Source organism: Crotalus tigris, unplaced genomic scaffold (assembly GCF_016545835.1).
Source record: "Crotalus tigris isolate CLP2741 ecotype Arizona unplaced genomic scaffold, ASM1654583v1 scf7180000023654.2194447, whole genome shotgun sequence".
Classification (NCBI taxonomy): Eukaryota; Metazoa; Chordata; class Lepidosauria; order Squamata; family Viperidae; genus Crotalus; species Crotalus tigris.
Window position 1 is genome coordinate 1,384,569 of NW_024100101.1, and position 21,182 is coordinate 1,405,750.

Here is a 21,182-nt window from a genome sequence, read left to right on the forward strand (position 1 = left end):
GACCTTTTGTTTATGAAATGGGGAAACCTCAGACAGAGAGGGGTAGCCTCTGCTATCCTATAGAGATTTTCTTTATTTGAGTAGGCTGATGCCCTTTGCTATCTTGCAAATTTCAAGCTTGGTGTTAAATCCCTTTAAATTGACAGAAAGGTTGGATGAGGAGGAGTGGGGGAAGATGGAATGGCCAAAGGTTAAACAGATGGGGAGGGAAAAAAAATCTGATCTCCTTTCTACATTTTTTTTTCCATTTTTTAAAGGGAACTCTTTATCACAAAGGAAACTGGTTGCAGAATTAATACAGAAGTGGGCAACTGCATGTTAATTAAGAGCCACGTTAACTAAGAACATTCTGGGAGGGAAACAGATTGCAAAGTGGATGGGACGCCATGACACATTAAAAATGAATCCAGAGTTTGGAAGGAATGTTGCTGTTGTTTTAAATTATATTTCACCACTTAGACTTCCATTTTCATATGCTTCCCTTATGAGGGAAACAAATGATAGGAAATGGCACCTTACTATTTCAGTGATATTAACAGAGGAAGAATATAGTTCATTTTAAATACTTTCCTCGGTTTAAATAGGTCACTGGAGAGGTCTCACCACATTGCTTGGCAAAATATTATTTGTTTAACAGAGAAAAGAATCAAGCAGTTTTTCAAAAGCCTGTTGATGATAAAGAGGCAAAGGCCTCTAAAAAAGCAAAACAGCCAAAATATTAAGTGAGCCAAGAAGGGGGGGCATAGATTACCAGACTATAATAACAAATTCACTGGTTATTTGTCACACTTAATGAAAAGGTGTGACTATAAAAGACTGGAACAAAATGGGGCATGAGAGAGAGTTCACACAGCAAAGGACTGGGAAGATTTCTAGAAGCTCTCACTTAAAACTTAAATTTTCTTTCTTTCCATTTAAGACTAGCTGAGCAATACTTGTCAAGGTAGAATCCTTTCTTTACTAAAAAAATAAAATAAAAATGACCCTTCTGGTAGGATCAAAGTTTCCACATCACTGGGTTTATTAATGCAGAAGCCTTTCTCCTTACTTAAATGTTCTCTGAAAAAAAATACTCTGTATATTTTTAACATTTTGCTCTAAATTTTTGAAGGGCTGGGTGAGAAGCAATAAAACAGCCTGTGAACTCATTTTTAATGAATGCTGCTGGTAACAGCGATCTTCACTGACCTATGTCAGGGCTGGGCCTTCTGAACTCCTTGTTCAGGGCAAGAAGCTGGTCTGTCTCCTATGGAGGAAATTTATCACTTGTTCACAGGACTGGGTGTGGGTTGTGGAAAACAAACTGGGGTGGAGAAAAGGTGGAACTGAACCAGTAAAGCTGAGTGATGTAGGACAACCTGCTACAAACCCAGTATTAAAGACTTAGCCTACTTCCTCCCATCTCTTCTGCTGTCCCACTTCTTTGTCATACTCATTCACAAAGTTTCATACTTTGGTTCTGAATGGAACTTCTGTCTACAACATAAAATACAGTTCTTCTTCTATGGAGATATGTACCCACACACGTATCCCCAATCCTCAAGACCAAAATGTAGATGTGGAAAAGATAAGGGTGTGGAAAGAAGGGAAAAGGACCTTCGGTTCAGTCAAAGAGGAGGGCTGGATGAATCTAAGCCAGGGGTCCCCAACCCCCAGGCCATGGACTGGTACCGGGCCGCAGCACACCAGCAACCAGTTCACATAAACGAGCAAAGCCCCATCCATGGGATGCAGGTAGCACACAAAACCATGCTCCCTCCGGTCCACGGAAAAATATTTCTTCACAGAACTGGTCCCTGGTGTGCAAAAAGTTGGGGACCTCTGATCTAAGCAAAGAACTAGTGTCATTGTCAAGGAAACTCTGCTTAGAACATGTAGGAAGTAGCTTCTGGGGGCCATTTCATATCTGGGGGCTTCTGGGGGACCACTTTACATCTGTGGACTTCAGCTCCCAGAATTCCCCAGCCAGCATACTTCTTAAAGATCCCAAGATTGCAAAAACATAGCTCTAATACAGGGCTTTTCAGCCTTTTCACCCATTGTACCACTTTTAGGATATGGCAACATCCGAGTACCACCAGCAAGGTGTCAAAAACCTGATGATCAAAAAAAAAAAAAAAAGGAAAAAGGAAAAAAGTGATGAGGTACAGGTAGTCCTCGACTTACAACAGTTTGCTTAGTGACTGTTTGAAGTTACACTGGCACTGAAAAAAGTGCCCCCCAAGCCACAGCCGAGTAAGATACCTGCCTGCCCGCCCGGCCGCACTCTTCCTCCTGTCTGAGGTTTTCATTGTTGTGAGCATTTCTGTTGAGAATTGGCATCGGGGGTGTGGTGGGGGGTTGTTTGGTTTTTATTCCCCCCCCCCATCTGCTGGGTGGTTGCAGCAGGTTTTGGTCACTTCACATGACCCTGGGACACTGTGACCGTCATAAATATGAAAGTTGCCAAGCATCTGAATGTAAATCACAAGACCCTGGAGATGCTGCAACATTCCAGCTGATTGGCGCTTCTTCTGGGCTCAGCAGAAGCACCAGGATCAGCGCTAAGCTCCAGCTGGAGCCTGGTGCTGATCCTGGCGCTTCCACTGAGCCCTGATAGCCCTGCAGCTGCAGCCATCTCTCGCTCAGGCTTGTGCGGTGCTGCCAACGGTTCAGCTCATTCCCCTCCCCCGCTACCACTTTTCTAGGATGGTCGCATACCACCTGCGAAGTGCCAATGTACCACAGGTGGTACCCGTACCACTGGTTGAAAAGCCTTGCTCTAATATATGAGAAGCAGTCCTTATTTGGGCAAGATAAAAAAGTAGATTCCTCACTTGTTTCTCTTTCCCTGAGAAAACTCAACCACTCATGTAGAACAAACGAAAAACACTACAAGTCCTTTGGAGGAATTTACCAACATTCAATTCATATCTCTTCCATCCTGGCCAGAAAGATAAATGTGAAAAAACACACCTCACAATGAATTCACAACTAATTATTGTATTTATCTCTTCCTCCTAGCAATTTAAAGTAATCCAAGGGCTCTGATTTAAAACTTAAAGCAACATCATTCCCCTTGCTCCTCCATCAATTTTCTCAGTTGTATAGTTAGGGATATCCTTGATTCTCTCAAGGTCCCCCAAAGTAAACATTTCTCTTTTTCTCCTTCATCTCCTTCTCTAGGAGGAAGAGGAGGAGGAAAAAAAATCCAACTCAACATTTGTGAAACAAGTCACAGCACCAGCAGACTTTGGCTAATCTCAACAAAAGCAAAGCAAGTGGGTGTTTGGACAGAGGGCCACCAGGAAACCGTGGCCCAATTCAGTTTCAGATAGGTGTTGACTTTAAAAGACAAATCCTGCAAAAGAAAACCATTCGTTTTACGCACTGACTTCAGTATTCTTCCTTTTGCGTTGTGAAGTGCAGTGGGAGAAAGAAAGTTATTTGCTCCCTTTTCTTTTAATAGAAATGGCTCTGTCCACCTCCCCAGGGAATCTCCATAGAAGATTCAGTTTAATCATGATGGATCTTTAAAAGGCCTTTAGGGAAAAGCATCTTTGGGGAAGAAACAAAACACGGATTTTCATAATCAAATCAGTGCAATAGCTCTATCTAAAACTGGCAAAAATGAACTGCAATCAAAGCAAAGAAATACTCTGTTGGACTCTTGTTTTTCAGAAAAATAGCAATTTTAGAGCATCGATGCAACCCAAGAAGGTTTTGCCAGTCTAAGAATGCATCAGTTTGGGTGCACTAGAAATTCTTACCATGGCCCCAGCAGATGATTCGTTTAGAAAAGTTATAGCTGCATAAATTGATTAAACTTCTTTTGGGACCGCAGCATCTCCCTATTCAACACCCTTTGATTAATGAAGGATGAGTTCTGTTTTATTAGAAGGCTTGACATTTTCTACAACTTCTCCCCAAAGTACCCCAATGAAAGCTGCTCCCATAATTTTCCAAAATGCCTATATTGTAGGGTTGCGTTTTAATTGATGTATCAGAAATAAATACAAACAGAACTCACAATTAAAGGTAAGAGCTGAACATACCATTGACACTAATAATTAGCAAGGAGTAATAATTTACAAAGAGGTACGGTCATATAGGAGAGGTATGGTCACACCAGTATTTTACAATTTGTGTATAAATGTCCCACCATTGTTGGTTTCACACTTCTCCAGAGCAAAACCAATGGCAAATCCAGTTTAGTTACTGTTCAAAGATGTCATGCTAGTTCCTTGAAAAGCAGGAAAAGTAGATATAAACTTCTAGTTTGAACAGTTTTTCTAAAGCCAACTTAATGAGTCACAACTCCAGAATCACAACACAACTCATTATTAATAGAAATGTGCTAATCATGGTGATGGGGACTCTGTTTTCCTCCTTTTTTCTAGTTACAATCTGATTATTATGTTTGCAAGAAAGACTTGCAATTTCATAGGAAGGAACATATTAGACATATTTTCCAGAAATTCTAGGATAAACAAGAGGTTTGTCCAGAAGGCTACTTCCTACAGATGTACACACACACACACACATACACACACACACACACATACAGCTAATTTCCAATCAACAAAACCAAGAAGAGAAAGCCCATTCTCTCAAATAAGGAAGCAGTGCAAAATGTATCTAGTTTTAACAGTGGGGAGTTTGATAGGTTTTAATATTAAAAAAAAAAAAAAAACCACCCCAACCTATATTGGGTTTTATGTTTTCCTCCTGAGGTTTATTCTGTGGATGAACAGAACAAGAAGAGCAGATTTCCTTAATACCCTGCTTTGATATCAATAGCTTAACAACTTTAATGAAAAGTAAACATTCCTTTGAATCAAGATTAACTTCTGGCTAGAATCATCCAGGTAACTTTTGGGAGATTGATGGAAGTTGCTTGCTGATGCCTTCTGGGTTGTCTTGTTTTTTAACCCTGTATGCAGTTTAGCCGGAGGTCCTGTGTTTTTTCGGCAGCCTTCCATGTAAGTCCTAACCAAGTCTGACCATGTCATTTTTCTGCAATCAGCTCCATGCTACCAGAAAGAAAGAAAAATGCTTCCTCATCCTTTTGTTGAAGGAAAAATCTTCATCAGGGTCCAGTCCAAGCCATGAATAAACAACATGGCGACTGCTTTAGAAAGAAGGTTGTAGTTTATTGAAGAGGAGAGCCGGACAGAAAGATGGTCTGGAAAAAGAGAGAGCACATATAGTAGGGAGTGGGTTTTTATATCTTCTTGGGCTTTTGTTTGGAGTTGTTCCTGTGGCATGAACTTTGACCTGAGTGTGCCTTTCTAGTATTCTGATGGTGGTGGGTTAATCCTACTATGTCCTGTCTTAGAGTTTGGGTGGGGTATGTAGATTTTAAGGGTCTTTGTCTTCCTGATCTCTTCAGCTTCTAGCTGGAGGGTTCCAACCTTCCTGAATGGATTATTACATCTGCATTTCTAAAAGCTGGTTTCTGCTGAGTTGTCTGGCCGGGGGTGTGTATGTGGAGAAGTTTCTGCCTTTTTAAAGATCTTCTCCATTATTCCTTTGGGGAAGTATATTCTGCCTTTTTAATATTCCCCAAAACATTTCTTTCTCTGGATTGTTCCCTCACTTTTAAAGTGGGTTGTTGTCAAAGTGGGGCTTATACTTTAGTGCAGTGATGGCGAAACTTTTAGAGACCGAGTGCCGAAACTGCAACCCAAAACCCACTTATGCATCATTGGGTGCTGGGTGGGTGTGGCCCATTGGGTGTGTGTGCCCATTGGATGGGCGTGGCTGCAGTGGTAACAGCAGATTGGGTGGGACTAAAAAGTTCAATCAATCAATTCCAACTTTGAAAGATCTTTTTTTTCCTGCGAGAAGTTGAAATTGACTGATTGATTGAAACTTTTTTTTTTGTACAGTGGCGGAGGCCTAAAGCGAAAAGGTTTTATAAAACCCAGTTGAAGGCCTAGGACTGGGGTGACGGCATGCCTGCACACAGAGAGGGCTCTGAGTGCCTTCTCTGGCACCTGTGCCATAGGTTCGCCACCACTGCTTTAGTGGCTAGAGCACAAACAAGCAACTCTTGCTTTGTAACTTCATATCCCATGAAAGCTATCTGCACAGTAGTTATCAATGGGAATGGATGGCACCCAGCAAAATAACTAGGAAAAAGAAATCACCCACAAAGTTCTACCATCTCCAGATTGTTTTACTGGATCGGCAGATAAAGGAAAATAGGCAAGAGGTGTTAATTCTGGGTAGGGAGCAGGTCTGCTTCCGAAGTGCCAAGAAAAAGAAAAACTGGGCAGAGTAAGGAACTCCTGTTTGCAGACCATCACTGAATTAAATTCACATTGCTACAGAGATGCTAATAAGGCCTGTTTTGTGGGGAAAGAAGGGGATAGGGAGAGGGCTGAATTGTCAGTGACTTTCAAACCCTTTTTGCTAGAAGCTGAAGAAACAGACAAATAAAAGTAGAAGACAGATAAGAGAAGACAGACGAGGCATGTGTTAGGGAATTCAGAAGGGAAAGAAGGCTGTGATTTATATCTCCACTTCAGCCAAATGTTTTCCTTAACATTAGCATTGCTAAAGCCTAAAGGGTATAAGTGAATAAGAAACAGCAGGAACCTGTGGCTTTATGGCAGGAACATCTGCTGTAATGAACTCCTTGCAGACTGTGTACAGCCCTCTCCATCATCAACTTAGAGCTCAGGGCTTTCTGCCAGCTCCCCAGACATACTTACAAGTCAAGGAGCCCACATATTAGCAGAGTAGATCTTCCATCAGCCCACCCAGAAAGCTGAAGGAAGTTTAATACAAAGGAAGTAGACATGCAAAATTGTCCCTAAAGGCAGTAGGACAAGGCCACTGTTTTTTGTTTTTTTTTTTACATCAGTTCTTCTCCAAGAACTGATCTGCTCTAGTGATTAAGGTATCAGATTAGTACTGAAAGAAAAATCTTCATCAGGGTCCAGTCCAAGCCAGGAATAAACAACATGGGGACTGCTTTGGAAAGAAGGTTGTAGTTTATTGGAGAGCCAGACAAAGGATGGCTCTGGGAAAAAAAAGTGACCACATGTAGTAGGGAGTGGGTTTTTATACCTTCTTGGGCTTTTGTTTGGAGTTGTTCCTGTGGCATGAACTTTGACCTGAGTCTGAGTGTGCCTTTCTGGGATTCTGATGGTGGTGAGTTAATCCTATTATGTCCCAAAGGTCATATCCTGCTTCCCTGGGGGTGTGGCTGATGGCTGTTGGATTTTTGGTGTGAGGGATTGTTGATGATCATATTATCACATCACATCTGCATTTCTGCAGACCTGGTTTTCTAGTGGGGGATTGGTTTCCCCTTTAAAATCCTTTGGGGAAATATATACTGCCTTTTTAATGTTTCCCAAAATATTTCTTTCACTGGGGAGGTGGGGGGCTGACTTCCCACACTAGAAAGTGGGAGACCGTGAGTTCTAGACCAGCCTTAGGCATGAAAGCTGGCTTGGGTGACTTTGGGCCAATCATTTTCTCTCATCCCAGTCCACCTCACTCCCTTGTTGTTGTAGGGAAAATGAGAGGAGGAAGGCATATTAGATAGTTTGCTGCTTTGAGTTGTTTGTAAAAATAACAAAGGCAGGATAACAATAAATTAAAAAGCTTTGCAACCCTATTCCATTTAATCTGTAAATCACATGTCTAGCCCTTCTGGCTACAGTCAAAAATGCTAAAGTTGCAAAGCCCAGGAAGTGAGCACCCTAAAAATGTCTGCCTCCCACTTACCACCAGCACCATTGCACTATATTATTGCTATTGCCACATCACCTACCTATTTACTGCCACAGTTTTATTCAGGGAAGGGAGGGAAGGAAGGAAGGAAGACAACCCAATATTTGGCAAGGTCTCAATTGTGAAAGAAAACTATCAAATTAATCTAAGCTTGTGAAATGGTGGGCAAAATTGTCCTCTGGAATCTCCCACTCAGTGGGAATTAGGCGGCAGACAAAGAATCAAATGTCAAGAATCACTTTGAATATTTAAATATTATTATTAGTATTTATAAGCTGGTATATGAAGGCTGCGATTTAAGCAATACTCTCTCTCTATATGCCAATGCATTTGTTTGGAGAGGGAAGAGGATCTATAACAGACTACTATAAAGTTTGTTCTACTCTAGCTTCAACCAAATATTGCTAAGTTACCATCATCTACACCAGGCGTAGGCAACTTGGCTCTTTAATGACTTGTGGACTTCAACTCCCAGAATTCCTGAGCCAGCATAGAGTTGAAGTCCACAAGTCATAAAAGAGCCAAGGTTGCCTACCCCTGATCTACACCAAGCAAGTTTGGCCAAACATGTTATAACAATTGGAGTCCAATGTATCACTGGTGTTGTGGGAAGTTGTTCTAATTCAGAAGGAAACTCAATTGGGATTCAATAGCAATAGATTCAATAACAATAGATTTCTCTAGAACAAAGTTGTTCTAGATTCCTTAGAATAATGTTATTCACAGCATGCTGGCTGCGACATGCTGAGAGAGTTGAAACCCAGTTTTTGAATTTGGGAAACACTGCCCTAGAATTCACAGAAATGATTCTAAAACACCCAACTCTATTTCCTTCACAAATGAATTGGGGATAAACTGGAAAGAGATAATCTTATTGCCCTTTGACAAGTTCTTTGCCCAGCTTTATCATATGGGCATTGGGTTCCAAGGCAAGCTGCTGAAAGTTTTATCTTTGAAAGTCCAGAATCTCCCTTTAAAAAAAAAAGCAGACAACACTTTGCATCTTCACAGAGTACCTGTAAATCACAAGTGCAAGCCGCACCTGCTGTTTCATTGTGGTTCCACCCTACCCCCACCCTCCAATTCCTCCTCAATTCAGTAGGATAAACCCAGTATGTCTTTTCCTCCATTTTATTTTTAAACCTATTGTTTAAAAGGTTTAAAGTCCGTATGTTCACCAGTTTCAAACACCAGCTCTGCTATTTGATCATCAACAATCATCACAAGTTCACACTCCTGCTGGTAAGAGAAAGCAGGAGCCTGTTTGCTGCGTCCCACTCCAGATTTTCACAGCTGCTTAGGCAGATGCCACAGTGGGGAGAAGAGAACAAGGACGGCACACAGACCCAAGGGAGCTGCAAACCTTGTTTCTGAGCTTCACAAGCCACTCCTGATTTGAAACAAACATCTAATCAAATCAACAGCACGGCACCGGTTTTCTTTCCAAATAAACCCTTCAAGGCTTCCTCAAACTCTTCTTCTTCTTGCCCTTATCCCACATAAACACCTGCCAGAATAGGCTCTACAGTGCTTAGAAGCAAAGAGCACAGTATTTCATGCATAACGTGAGAGGTACAGGGTGGCACAGTGGCTCGAAAATTAGACACCATGCTGATCTCCCTGGTGTATGCAGGGCAGAATCTCAGGGGTAAGGAAGACATCATACAGGGTCCCCAAATATCTGCAACTTTTTGTTTTGGGCTAGGAACCAAGCCCCAGGTGAAGGTTACACTTCTTTAAAATCCTGCCTTGTTAATTGTTTTCTTTTTTCTTGTGTCATTTATGAATCTGCATTGTGCTCCAAGGGTTTGTTTTAAAAATAGAGATCTGAAATCTCTCAAATAAAAAAACTGTAACATTCTAGTGTGACTATAACTTGGATGTTGCAACTGGTGCCTTTAGTGATTCCAAAGGCAGTGATACAAAATGAGATGCTGTGTTTTTTCCCAGGCTGTTGCAAAGGCTCCCCATTCCTGGTGTTGCCAGCCAAAAATAAGGAAGGAACAGGTGAAAAGAATAGCTGAAGAAAAGGGAAGGAGAAGCAGCGTTTTTATTCTTTTTTCCCCCATGAAACTTTGGAGATTGTTACTGCAATTGTCTCGGTTTTATCACAACACCAGTGTCAAACCCTCAGTCTCTTCTCTTCTTCTCTTCCCAGCCAACCAAGCCATTCCCATCAGAGACATCTCTCCATCTTAAACCACAAAGGTCCCATAATATTATACATCTAAAGAGAAAATGCAGATACTAATGGATAGAATGGAGCTGTGGAGAACTGAACAATAAAACATGAAATATAGACAACAAACCAAACCAAAGAAAGAGGTACGCTTGACAGATGCTGTGAAGGCTCAGGGCTGATACTGACTTGTATAGTGATAAATTGTTGCAAACTGACAACTTGTGCAAAATGCACGTAGTCAATACATTTTAAATTCTAGGCTGGAAAATATATCTTGCAAAACCTTTCACTGTATTTGGTAAACCACTGTTTCTCTGTTGGAATGGATTTGCACAGCAGTCCTAAGCAAAAAACAACCCTGATTTGGTTTATACCGTATTATAGTTTTCAGTGTTGCCAAGACTGTTTCTTAACTGTCTCCTGGAATCTACCAGTACATACAAACTTGATTTATATTTTCTGAACCAGTCTCTGGATTAAACACATTGCGCTAACATTTGGCAAGTTTGAAGAACTGAACTTTTGCTTTCTGGATTTCAGAAACTGAGATGGCCGAGAGCTATGGGAGATGATAATCTTTCACTTGCCCACCCCCAACTCCATCAAGTGTGCATTTTGTGGGTCTCAAAGCAGGCAAAGGACATGAAAAAACAAACTGATGGAGAAATCAATGCTTGTTGACTTGCGGTATATTGTGTACTTATTAGAGGAACACGGCCGTACCAGGAAGAAAATGTGAATCTGACTTGGCCATTTGCTGGCAATAATGGGGCTCATTGATTTAAGGCCAAAGAAACAGAGAGGGCAAACTGATTAATATTTTTTAGACTCTGCACAGTGCTGCAAATCTGGCACTGAAATGTTTTACAAATGCAAAGGAAAAGCAAGTGCATGCATGCACACTGAAACATCACCCTCTTCTAAAAGGCAAGCTCTTAATTATACACACCCATGTACAGACAAATTGTGACTAAGAATATCCACATTTTTTTTTTTGCAGCGTTAATGTAAAGAGTTTTAGATTTAAGTATCACATTGAGTCTACATATGGGAAGGGGGAACACAGAAAGACAAAAATGCCTTTCTCTTGCTTGAAAACTGCAAAGAAAGAAGATCTTTGTAAAATACCAATCCTCATATAGCTGCTGAACCTATTCCCCCCCCCCCTAAACTTTCCTCCAGTTCCTGCTCTTGGTCATCCCTCAAAATCCATATTGTAAATCATCATCAGGTCAGCAATTCCTCCCTCCCCACTTGACACACTCCCCCTCCTTAATAGGAGAAAGTTATTAGGTCCTTTGGCCTGTCAAATAAATACAAATAATAAAATAACCCAGAAAAACACATCCACCATCTTCTTTTATAGAAGAAGGAAATTATTACAGTGTTGTAATTCCTAGAGGAGTTCTTCCTATTTAAAAAGTTTTTTTTTAAAAAGTTCAACTTTCACAGTCAATCTTATTTAGAACTGCACATAAGTACTTTTTTTTTGGGGGGGGGGGAAGATCCAAGCCTACAATAAAACATTTCTAACATGGATCTCTCTCTCTCTCTCTCTCTCTCTCTCTCTCTCTCTCTCTCTCTCTCTCTCTCTGTGTGTGTGTGTGTGTGTGTCTGTCTGTCTGTCTGTCTGTGTCTGTGTGTGTCTGCAAACACATACACCTAGAGAGTGTATTCTATAATTACATCTTTCTGCTTTAGTGACAATTTGCCTTCTTCCCAATAATGTGGACTGGACTGACACATGTTCAATTTTAGCAGCATGAAATAAAGAACTAGGAAAAAGGTAAAGTGTTATCTAAATTAAGTTATCCCAGATCTTGCATCCTTCAAATGCAAGTTTTAGATTTACTATTCTCAACACAAACTTCCAACCGTCTTGTTCAACTGAGGGGTGTTGAGGTCGCAATTTAGTATATCTGGAAGGTACCTGGTGGGGAAAGGCTAATCTATATAATCTTTCTAATATCTTTGCCCAGAATAAATACAGGTGTCAACTGTCTATATGTAGCAAAAATATCAACAACCTTAAGGAAAATGAGTATCTCACTTTCCAACCTATGAATGCTTTCTATTTTGATCGTGTGACCATGGGAATGCTGCAATGGTCATAAATGATGATCATAAATCCCTTTTTTTCAGTGCTGTTGTAACTTCGAATAGTCATTAAACGAAGGTTGTAAGTTGAGGACTACCTGTACATAATGAAGATGATCAACCTCACAAAATTATATCAGGTAGAGGAAATACTTTTACCTATTAAACAAACATTTATGTACCAGAAAAAAAATCTGGGCAGCAAACAAAATAAAAACAAAAGATCCAATTCAGAACAATTCAGTGTAGAACTTAAGCCCTAATTAGATTAATGAAACTGACATACCTCAAAATGTCTGACTGTTTTGCAAATCACATTTAACATATAGCAAATCAGAATGAACTACAATTGACTAGTCACATTCAACACCTCTCTGTACCACCTAACGACGTGGGTGGAGAAGAGATGAACCAAAGAAATAATCCTGCCAGGACACAAACTGAGCTACAGTACCTGCTCTACAGAGAAACATTCTCTATGGAGAAGTCTGCAAGTGACTGGGCAGTACGAGAGATGGTTAGGAAAAGAAGAAGCAGGAAAAGCAACTGTTTGGATCAGAGGAGTCCAGCCTTGGCAACTTTAAGTGTGGGAATTCTGGGAGTTGAAATCCACAAATTTTAAAGTTGCCAAAGTGGGACAGCCCTGGTTTAAACAATCCTTTCAGTCAGGGAATAAGAGTTATTACTTGAAATCTCTCCAATATAGACAGAACAACATTATTTCAGTATGCTGGACTTCAGCTCCAATTTCCCTCCTAGGCAGGATATGAACCAAAGTACTAAATTTTGGGAAATGAATGGAATGAAATCTTTTGCCTCCTGACTTCCAGAAATAATCATTCTTTCTAGTAATGAAAGCAAGAGGTAGGAGAAGTCTCTTGTTCCTCATTCTGGGTAAACAGCCCAGCCCTGGGTGTCTATTAGCTCAGCCTTCCCCAAACTGGTGCCCCCTCCCTCATGAACTGGGAAATTATGAAGTTCCATAATTATTGCTGGAGTAGTTTAGCTGCTAAGAAAATAGAGACGGTGAAGTAGCAGTGGAAATTATATTTCAGCATGATGAACGTCTAGAATAGCAACAATATGTAAGTGAAACTGATTAGCAGAGGAGTTAATTAAGGAAGAGACACATCAGTGTTTTACTTATGTTAAAGATCAGTATATGAACTTAGGAGGTGTTGGAAGGTCTGGGCTGGAAGTGGCACAGTTTGCATCTACTATTGAAGGTGATACATTCTGCAAACATTCTGGCACTTTAACTATATTGTAAAAACAAGTTTTCCCTTTCAATTTTCTCCCAGAAGACATGTTTTCCCCAAGATGCTTCTGGCCAGGAGCAGACTAAAGCTGCAGATTTATCTAGTGACACACTGCTGTGCTTCTTGCATTATGTAGGCTCCTTCTGCTTTTACAAGGAGGAAGGAGAGCAGCCAGTACAGTTAAAAAGCCTTCAAAGTCATTTTCAAGGAAACTTATAAATTCTTTGGCTTGTCCCTGTCTGTCAGGGAACACCAAATGCTTCGTATTTATTGCCAGGATATGCCCCCAAACCCTACAGCCATCAGATTTTATGGTTTCCTGAGATAGGCAGGCAAAGACATCCTTTTGTATCTATACTCAAAAGGAAACTTCACACCATCTTCTTATTGATGTCCATGCTGTAAAGTTACAATGCACAGATAGCATATAGAATCTAGATGCAATTGTGAATTGCTAGAATGCGACTAGCACAAAGCAAGAAGATTTAAATGCCTATCTATTCTAGAAATGCTTGGGCAGCCTTGGGCCAGGAACTAAGAGAACTGTGGTTAGTGATGCTATTGTTTCAAGCAGAAGTGTCTGTATGTGTGTAAGAGAGAGAGAGAGAGCACATACATCACCCTTTCTCAACCCTCCAGAACTATAATTCTGCAGATACCCTGAGAATCTACAACCTATCTGAAGGCATCACTTTAATGTAGACCAGTGTTTTCCAAACTTGGCAACTTTAAGAAGTGTGGACTTCAACTCCCAGAATTCCCCAGCCTGGCCTCTTCTTGGACTTCAAGTCTATACATCTATACATTTGAAAAACTGCTGCAGACCAACTGAAATAACCCCAGAGATAGAGGGCACCCAGCAGGCAAAGCAGCAAAAGTGAGCAAATTTAAAAGATTCAAACTTCCACTGTACAAGCATTATGATTCCTTTACAAAGAAACTTAGTCCTTGCTCAAAAGCGTTAAGAAAAGTCAAGGACCTGACCCTATATCAATAAACTGCATGTACCCACATGGGTAAATATAATTCAAGCTGATATTTGATGCAGTATTGGAGAACCAGAAAAGGCATTTCTTGAGAGTTTAAATTATTATTGTCTTCATGTCGTTTCCACAGTAAGAAGTCTGATGCCTGAAATTCAAGTAATAGTTCCACCTAGCATGACTATTAAATAAAAGAGTAGATTGCTCAACAGGCTTACCATTTGCTCAGCTAGCAAAATGGAACATCAATAAGGTTCAAATACAGCTCAAAGCTCGAGTTAACAGCAGGGGCAGTCATTCATACTCTTCTATTCTAGCCTAGCCTTTCTTTCTTATGGCCATTTATTCCTAAATCAGGTTATTTGAGGTGGCATGATTTTTTTTTTAAGGAACCAGCTCCTACTTCTGTTTTACAGCCACCCTTCACCATCCTCTCAATTTTTCCTATATTCTAGCAGATGACTGGGATACAAATAAGATTGGAAAAAGCCAGTCTTTCAGCTCAGCCCTCTTTATGTGTATAACAAAGCATATTTATAAATGCACAATGATAATTTCTTTTAGCACAAGTCCTATTTTACATTCCAGAATCCCTTTAAACACTGTATTCTCCTCATACTCAGTTTTCTCCCTCTGTCATTAACTGCAACTTCAAAATAGATCTTTAAAATACCAGACTCAGTACAAATTATAATTTGATTCCAGTTAATTACAAGCCAGCTCTTTGGAACCGGAGCAAACAGCACCCTATAAACAATACATCCAGTGTACTGAGTAACAGCTGCTCAACATACATAGTAACTATCAGCAATTAGGGACATTCTCATCCATCATCAGTTTTCACCAAAATTGTCTCTAGATTATCTTGTCAGATACTGAATGGACCACCTCAAAGCATCTGCCCTTAAACTACTATCAAGAAAAGATGAAATAGAAAATAAGGGTGTTCTACTGAGGTCACCCTAGAGATTAAATTGAGGAGAGGGAGTTAAAGGACATTGCATTTTTCGTTTTGCTCATTCTTTCCACTGAGGGAAAACTGTTCCTGTGGGGTGGAATAAATATTTACCTACTGAACTGATATATTTATAGTAGAAGACTCAAACAAATTCAGCCAAAGCAGCGCCTCTCCATTATTTAAATGCTAGTGTCCATATTTTTAGGTAAAATAATTATCTCTATTAAATACACTATCATTTCAGGTATGTTAATCTGAAGAAACGTAAGGGCTCAGAAAGAGTTCACATATGTTTTTAAAATAACTAATATGCTAACATTTCTGGGTTTCTTCCCCCTGTATACATTTGCAAAAACCATCCTATTTTCCCTTCCGCTCAGCTTTAACACCACATTCTCCAAGCTTTATACTAAAGAGAAACCCAGTTGTTTTTGGCTTTATAACATAGTGACACAGACCCACACATACATGTGTAATTCCTAAATGCATCACCCAAGATATGTCTCAATTCAGTGGAATTATTTCCCCCAATAAAAAACTTTACAAAGTAGCATAAATCCTCCTGGTTTTTGACAGACCTCAACCCTAAAGCTCTTTGCAGAGAAAATAGGAATCAGTTCTTTGTATGCTTCATTGGATTTGTTTCTAAGTCAAGAACCTTTTTCAGGACATAAGGTAAACAATTACAGGATGAAATTATAGTCGGTGGATCACAAATTCACTCCAGTTGTTTCAGAATTAAGTCCCCGTAAGTTCAAAGTTTTTCCTCTCCAGAGGTAAAAAAAATGTGCATTTGGACTGCAGCTGAAAACAGCAGAAGCTGGTTGAGGTCAGTGGATCAACTCAAATGAAAAGCCTAGTAGTGACAGTCTGAGCACTACCAAATCCAGGCAATTGCAGCATATCAGCCAAGAAGTACAGAAAACTCTTTGTGGCCACCTAGTGGTCATCTGGATTTTTGCAGCCCAGCTTAACCTGGAATATGCTGTTTTGCAAAACAAGATCAAATAAAATGCACCCTAATAATCAGGGCCTCATTTCTAGTCTGGTTCCCTTGAAGGAAAGGAAAAAAATAGCAGTATTAATGCTCCTGGCATTTTTCCTATCCTTTACTGGGGCAATTCCTGCCCTTTAGCTACACAACACAAATCAGGCCCTTCATTGTCTGCTTTGAACATTATCTTTAAGAAGTTGGGATTTTCACAACCGCCATGACACTATTTCTCACTACTTGACCTACAAAACTTTGTTTTAAAAATTACCAGACCTACAAGTCAGTGGTCACAGTGCTGGATTAACCTGGGTTAATCTGGATATCAGAAGAATGTTATTCACTTTCCTCTAAAAAATAATAAACCTTACATGGCTATTAAGTAGTAAGGATGTAATAGCTTAGAGGTCAAAGGAGCACATCTTTGATACAGAATAAAATGCCGGCAGCATCGAGTCAGGCCGAAGCAGACCTCCAAGCACACACACCCCAGACCTCCAAAACGGCCCCCGTAATCCGTCCAAGACGAGCCGGGTGGTTTTACATTCAGAAAAGGGAAAGTTTCACCGCCTGCTTTTCCAACTCTGCTTCGAAGTCTCTTACGCGCGCTTACCTGCCAAGGAACCGCGTGGAACTTCTCAATCAAGTCGGAGCAGGGTCGGGCTTCGGAGGCGAAGCTCTCCCGCCGCCGCGGTTTCTCCGCTTTGGGAGACAACCCCTCGGCGCCGTCCAGCGCTTCCCCGCGGTCCTCCCCACGCGCGCAGCCGTCCATCGCGCCCCCGTTCCCGGATCCCAGAAACCCTAGGCGCGCGCGCTCCCTCCTTTCCCCCCATCTTCCTCGCCCGGTTCAAGAGCTGCGGGCAGCGTAGCCTCCGCAGTACCCGGTCACAAGGAGCCGCGGCTGCAGCGCCACGTCCTGCGGAGCTTTCCCGAACCGGGAAAGAAAGAAGTGGGAAGCACTTTCTCCCTTTCCCTTTCATCTCTCCGCCACGCCGCTCTCGCTCTCTCCCCCTCTCTCTGGCTGTCCGCAAAGCTGTGCTCAAAAGTCCGGGGCGCCGCTGAAAGAATCCAGAATGCAGACGAGGAATAAGAATGGGGAGAGAAGTAGGAACGGGGGGGGGAGAGATGGGGCCCGGGAAACTCAGGTAAAAACTTTACTGATCGGGGGAGGAAGGCGGCGCCTCCCGTTCCCTCCTTGGAACCGGGTTTGGAATGAAGCATCCCGCAAGAAGCGGCGCACCAAACAGGACGCGCGTTTTTCTCCTTGCGTTCTCACGAGCCGAGCCGAGGTGCGCTTACCTGCGTGGCAAAGTCCCAGGTTGCCAACGGCCACCAAAAGCAGGGCGATCACCCCGGGGCCAGACGCTCCTCGGCTCCAGGCAGAAGGCATCGCGCCCGGCTAAGGCGGTGGTGATGGTGCCGGCGGCGGCGACGACGGCGCCTCCCTCGCTCTTCCTCTCGCTGGTCTCCAGAGACGCCCTCCTCTCCGAAGGAGGCTCCAGCCTCCCCACGCGAAGCCCCCCTGCGCCTCTTCGTCTCCCTCCTCCTCCTCCTCCTCCTCCTCCAGCAACCCTGCAACTTTTAAGGCAGAAAGGCAGCGGGGGGCGAGTTAGGACAGGGGGTCCCTCCGCCGCCGGATCTCCCCCTTGGCGCCAGGCTGCGGTGCTCCTCACTCAGCCAACTTGGGACCACAGCAAAGCCGGCGGATCAGAGAGGTAGGCGCGGCTGCTGGGCTGCTTGCATCCCTGCAGGCTCCTCCTGGTTCGCCGGACCGCCGCGGCTCTTGTCAGCGAGCCACTTCTTGCCTCCGATCGCCAGCCAGCCTCCTTCCACACTGCCAAGGTGTCCCGCACGCAGAGGAGCCCAGGAGCGAGAGGAACTGGAACGGGGCTCCGTTGGGGAGGCCAGAGACTGGCGGAGCAAAGGAGCCGACGGAGAGAAGGGGGGGGGGACGCGAGGGAGTTCGCGACGTCCCACACACTTACAGGCCAGGCAGGGCTGGGCGGAAAACGTGGCGGCGCAGCCCGCTTCCCAACTCTCGGAGCTGGAGTCTCTCGCCACGCTGGCTTGACGATAATCAAGCAGCCCGACCACCCGTTGCCGCCTTTCCTGCGAATCGCTTCCCCACGCTTGGACGCCGCCCTAGTGCGTCGTAGCTTATAAGAAATTGGGCCCAATAGACGGCAAATCCAATAAGTATTTTGGCCTCTCTCTCTCCCCACCCCTCTCTCTTTCCCCAAAGCACGAATAGAATAGAGCTGGAAGGAACCTTAGGGGTCTTATTATCGTTGTGCTTTGGAACATTTCTTAGAACAGAGTTTGGATATTTAATTTTCAATTATATTGGGGGGGTCTGTGTGTGAAAGGGGGGGGGCTGATATTTTTAAATTTCTATGGAATAGCATATTTTTCTTGGATAAAGTCTTGGAGAAATTTTTAGTTACTTTTTTAAAAAAAATATTCTGCATCACTAAAATGGAACAGTATTAAAACTAAAATGGAACAATATCATTAATATTCCATTTCTTTGTACACAATATCATTAATATTCCATTTCTTTGTAAAACAATGATCTTCACAAATTTTCCAAGCAGAAGCAATGTACTGTACAGAAATGTCATTTTGTCTAGAGCACCTGGAAAGAATGTCCAGGAGAAAAACATCTGTGATTTGTGGGCTGTGCTTAAGGAGAACTTCTGAGCCATGGTCATTTCTACAGGTCTTTGCATTAAGTGGAGGCTCTAGGACAGTGATGGCAAACCTTTTAGAGACCGAGTGCCCAAACTGCAACCCAAAACCCACTTATGCATCATTGGGTGCCGGGTGGGTGTGGCCCATTGGCTGGGTGTGGCTCATTGGGTGGGCATGGCTACAGTGGTAACAGCAGACTGAGTGGGACTAAAAGGTTCAATCAATTCCAACTTTGCAAGATCTTTTTTTTTCCTGGGAGAAGTTGAAATTGACTGATTGAACCTTTTTTTTTTTTTTTTGCACACGGCGACGGAGGCCTAAAGCAAAAAGATTTTATAAAACCCAGATGAAGGCCTAGGACTGGGGCGACAGCGCGCGTGCCCACAGAGAGCGCTCTGAGTGTCGCCTCTGGCACCCATGCCATAGGTTCGCCATCACTGCTCAAGGACTAAGTACTTGCTAGGAGGACCGGTGCTTCCTTTAATCCAATTAGGTTCTAATAAGTTTATTAAACCCATATGCCCTGATCCTATGCTTGTCTATGGACAGCTGCTCCTTTTTTTGTAGGCACATGCCAGCAATCTCAAATTAGGATTTGCTGATATTTATCTGCAATTTATTGATTTATTGCCAAAGCGAAATGAAGAATCAAATGGACTTTAAACAATACTTATTGAGCAAATTTTATTTTTATATGCATTGAATTAGCTTTCTCCCTGACTTCAGGGGAGCAAAAACAATCAGAAATCAGATAGAATTTATGATTCTGGCTTCCATAGACCAACATGATTATTCTCCTACAATGACTTACAGAACAACACAGAACACTTCTACTAAGATCTGCAGTGGAGAAAGGATGAAATGGAAATGAGTTATGACAAACATGTCAAACTTGTGATGTCACGTGATGTTATGCAACGTATTGGAACTTTTTCCCTATTGCTGGCAATGAGGTGGGCGCGGTTTCTTCGTGATGCATCCAGCCCGTGGGCCGGCAGTTTGACACCCCTGAGTTATGAGCTTCCTTCCTAAAATCAGAACCACAGACATATTTGCAATTATTGTGAAGAATTACAGCCTGTTCCAGAGCTGTGTGTTGCCCAGCTCTTGAGGAGACATTGTCTATGCCAGGGGTAGGTAACCTCGGCTCTTTTATGACTCGTGGACTTCAACTCCCAGAATTCCCGAGTCAGCATAGCTGACTCAGGAATTCTGGGAGCTGAAGTCCACGAGTCATAAAAGAGCCAAGGTTGCCTACCCCTGGTCTATGCCTATACATTTGGCCACATCTATTGCGCCTTTTAAGTGAGATGCTGATGAGCAGAAGAAGGAAAAAAGTTCCTTTGATGTTTTTTTTCCACCTCCAGAGGAGACCATCCACTTCAGGTCAGCACCTGAAGTATAAACTTTCAAGATGACAACATTGGAGAAATGCAAGTATTGCTGATCTCTGAATTTTAATTTAAAAGAGTTGAGAAAGTGCTTCCATTGGGTACAGGAGAGTTTTTTCATTTCATTAAAGTAGCACGCAGCTGTTAAAGATGTTAAGCTTGTCAGCTGGAAAGCTGAGAGCCAGGGTTCAAGTCCTGAGCACTGTGCAATGGGGTGAGCTTCTATTATTTGTTCCAGCTCCTGCCCATCTAGCAGTTCAAAAGCATGCAAATGTGAGTAAATAAATAGGTATCACTTCGGTGGGATGGTAACTGTTCTGTGCGCCTCAGCATATAGTTATGCTGGCCACATGATCGGAAAAAAAAAAAAAACCTCTTTGGACAACCCTCCTTCCCTTGGCTAAGAAATGGAGATAAGCACTGCCCCCTAGAGTTGGACATGATTGGATGGGGAAAACCCTTATAATTACCTTCAAGTACCACATTTAGATCATCCTAGAACAGGGGTAGGTAACCTTAGCTCTTTTATGACTTGTGGACTTCAACTCCCAGAATTCCTGAGCCAGCATGGCTCAGCTTGGAAATCTCTCCCTTTCCCCTCAGCATGGCTGGCTCAGGAATTCTGGGAGTTGAGGTCCACGAGTCATAAAAGAGCCAAGGTTGCCTACCCCTGTCCTAGAACAAACAATCAGAAAGCTGCTTTTGTGTTGATCAAGGTAAAGGTTATGGAGAGTTAAATTTAATTCCTGGTGATTATTTCCCTATGTTCATCAGTAAGGTGACCAATTGTCCTCCTTTAGGGAGGACAGTCCTTCTTTTGTACTCATTTAAATAATAATTAATAGACATGTAAGCATAATTACAATATAAAATGTTATTGTTACAAATGTTTTTATTATGCA

At 42.3% G+C, this 21,182-nt stretch overlaps 1 protein-coding gene across 3 annotated transcripts in view; it reads right to left on the bottom strand.

The window, feature by feature from the left end:
• The window catches only part of UNC5B (unc-5 netrin receptor B), a 210,798-nt gene extending 192,395 nt beyond the window's left edge, over positions 1-18,403 (bottom strand). For 2 of the 3 annotated variants that reach the window (XM_039320508.1, XM_039320506.1), the window contains exon 1: positions 17,498-18,402. In XM_039320508.1, coding sequence (XP_039176442.1) covers positions 17,498-17,588 — 91 coding nt within the window. In that variant the 5' untranslated portion in view covers positions 17,589-18,402. Of the gene's footprint in view, positions 1-17,497 lie in introns of all 3 variants that reach the window. The other variant, XM_039320507.1, reaches the window with a different exon arrangement.
• Positions 18,404-21,182: the final 2,779 nt, after the last annotated feature.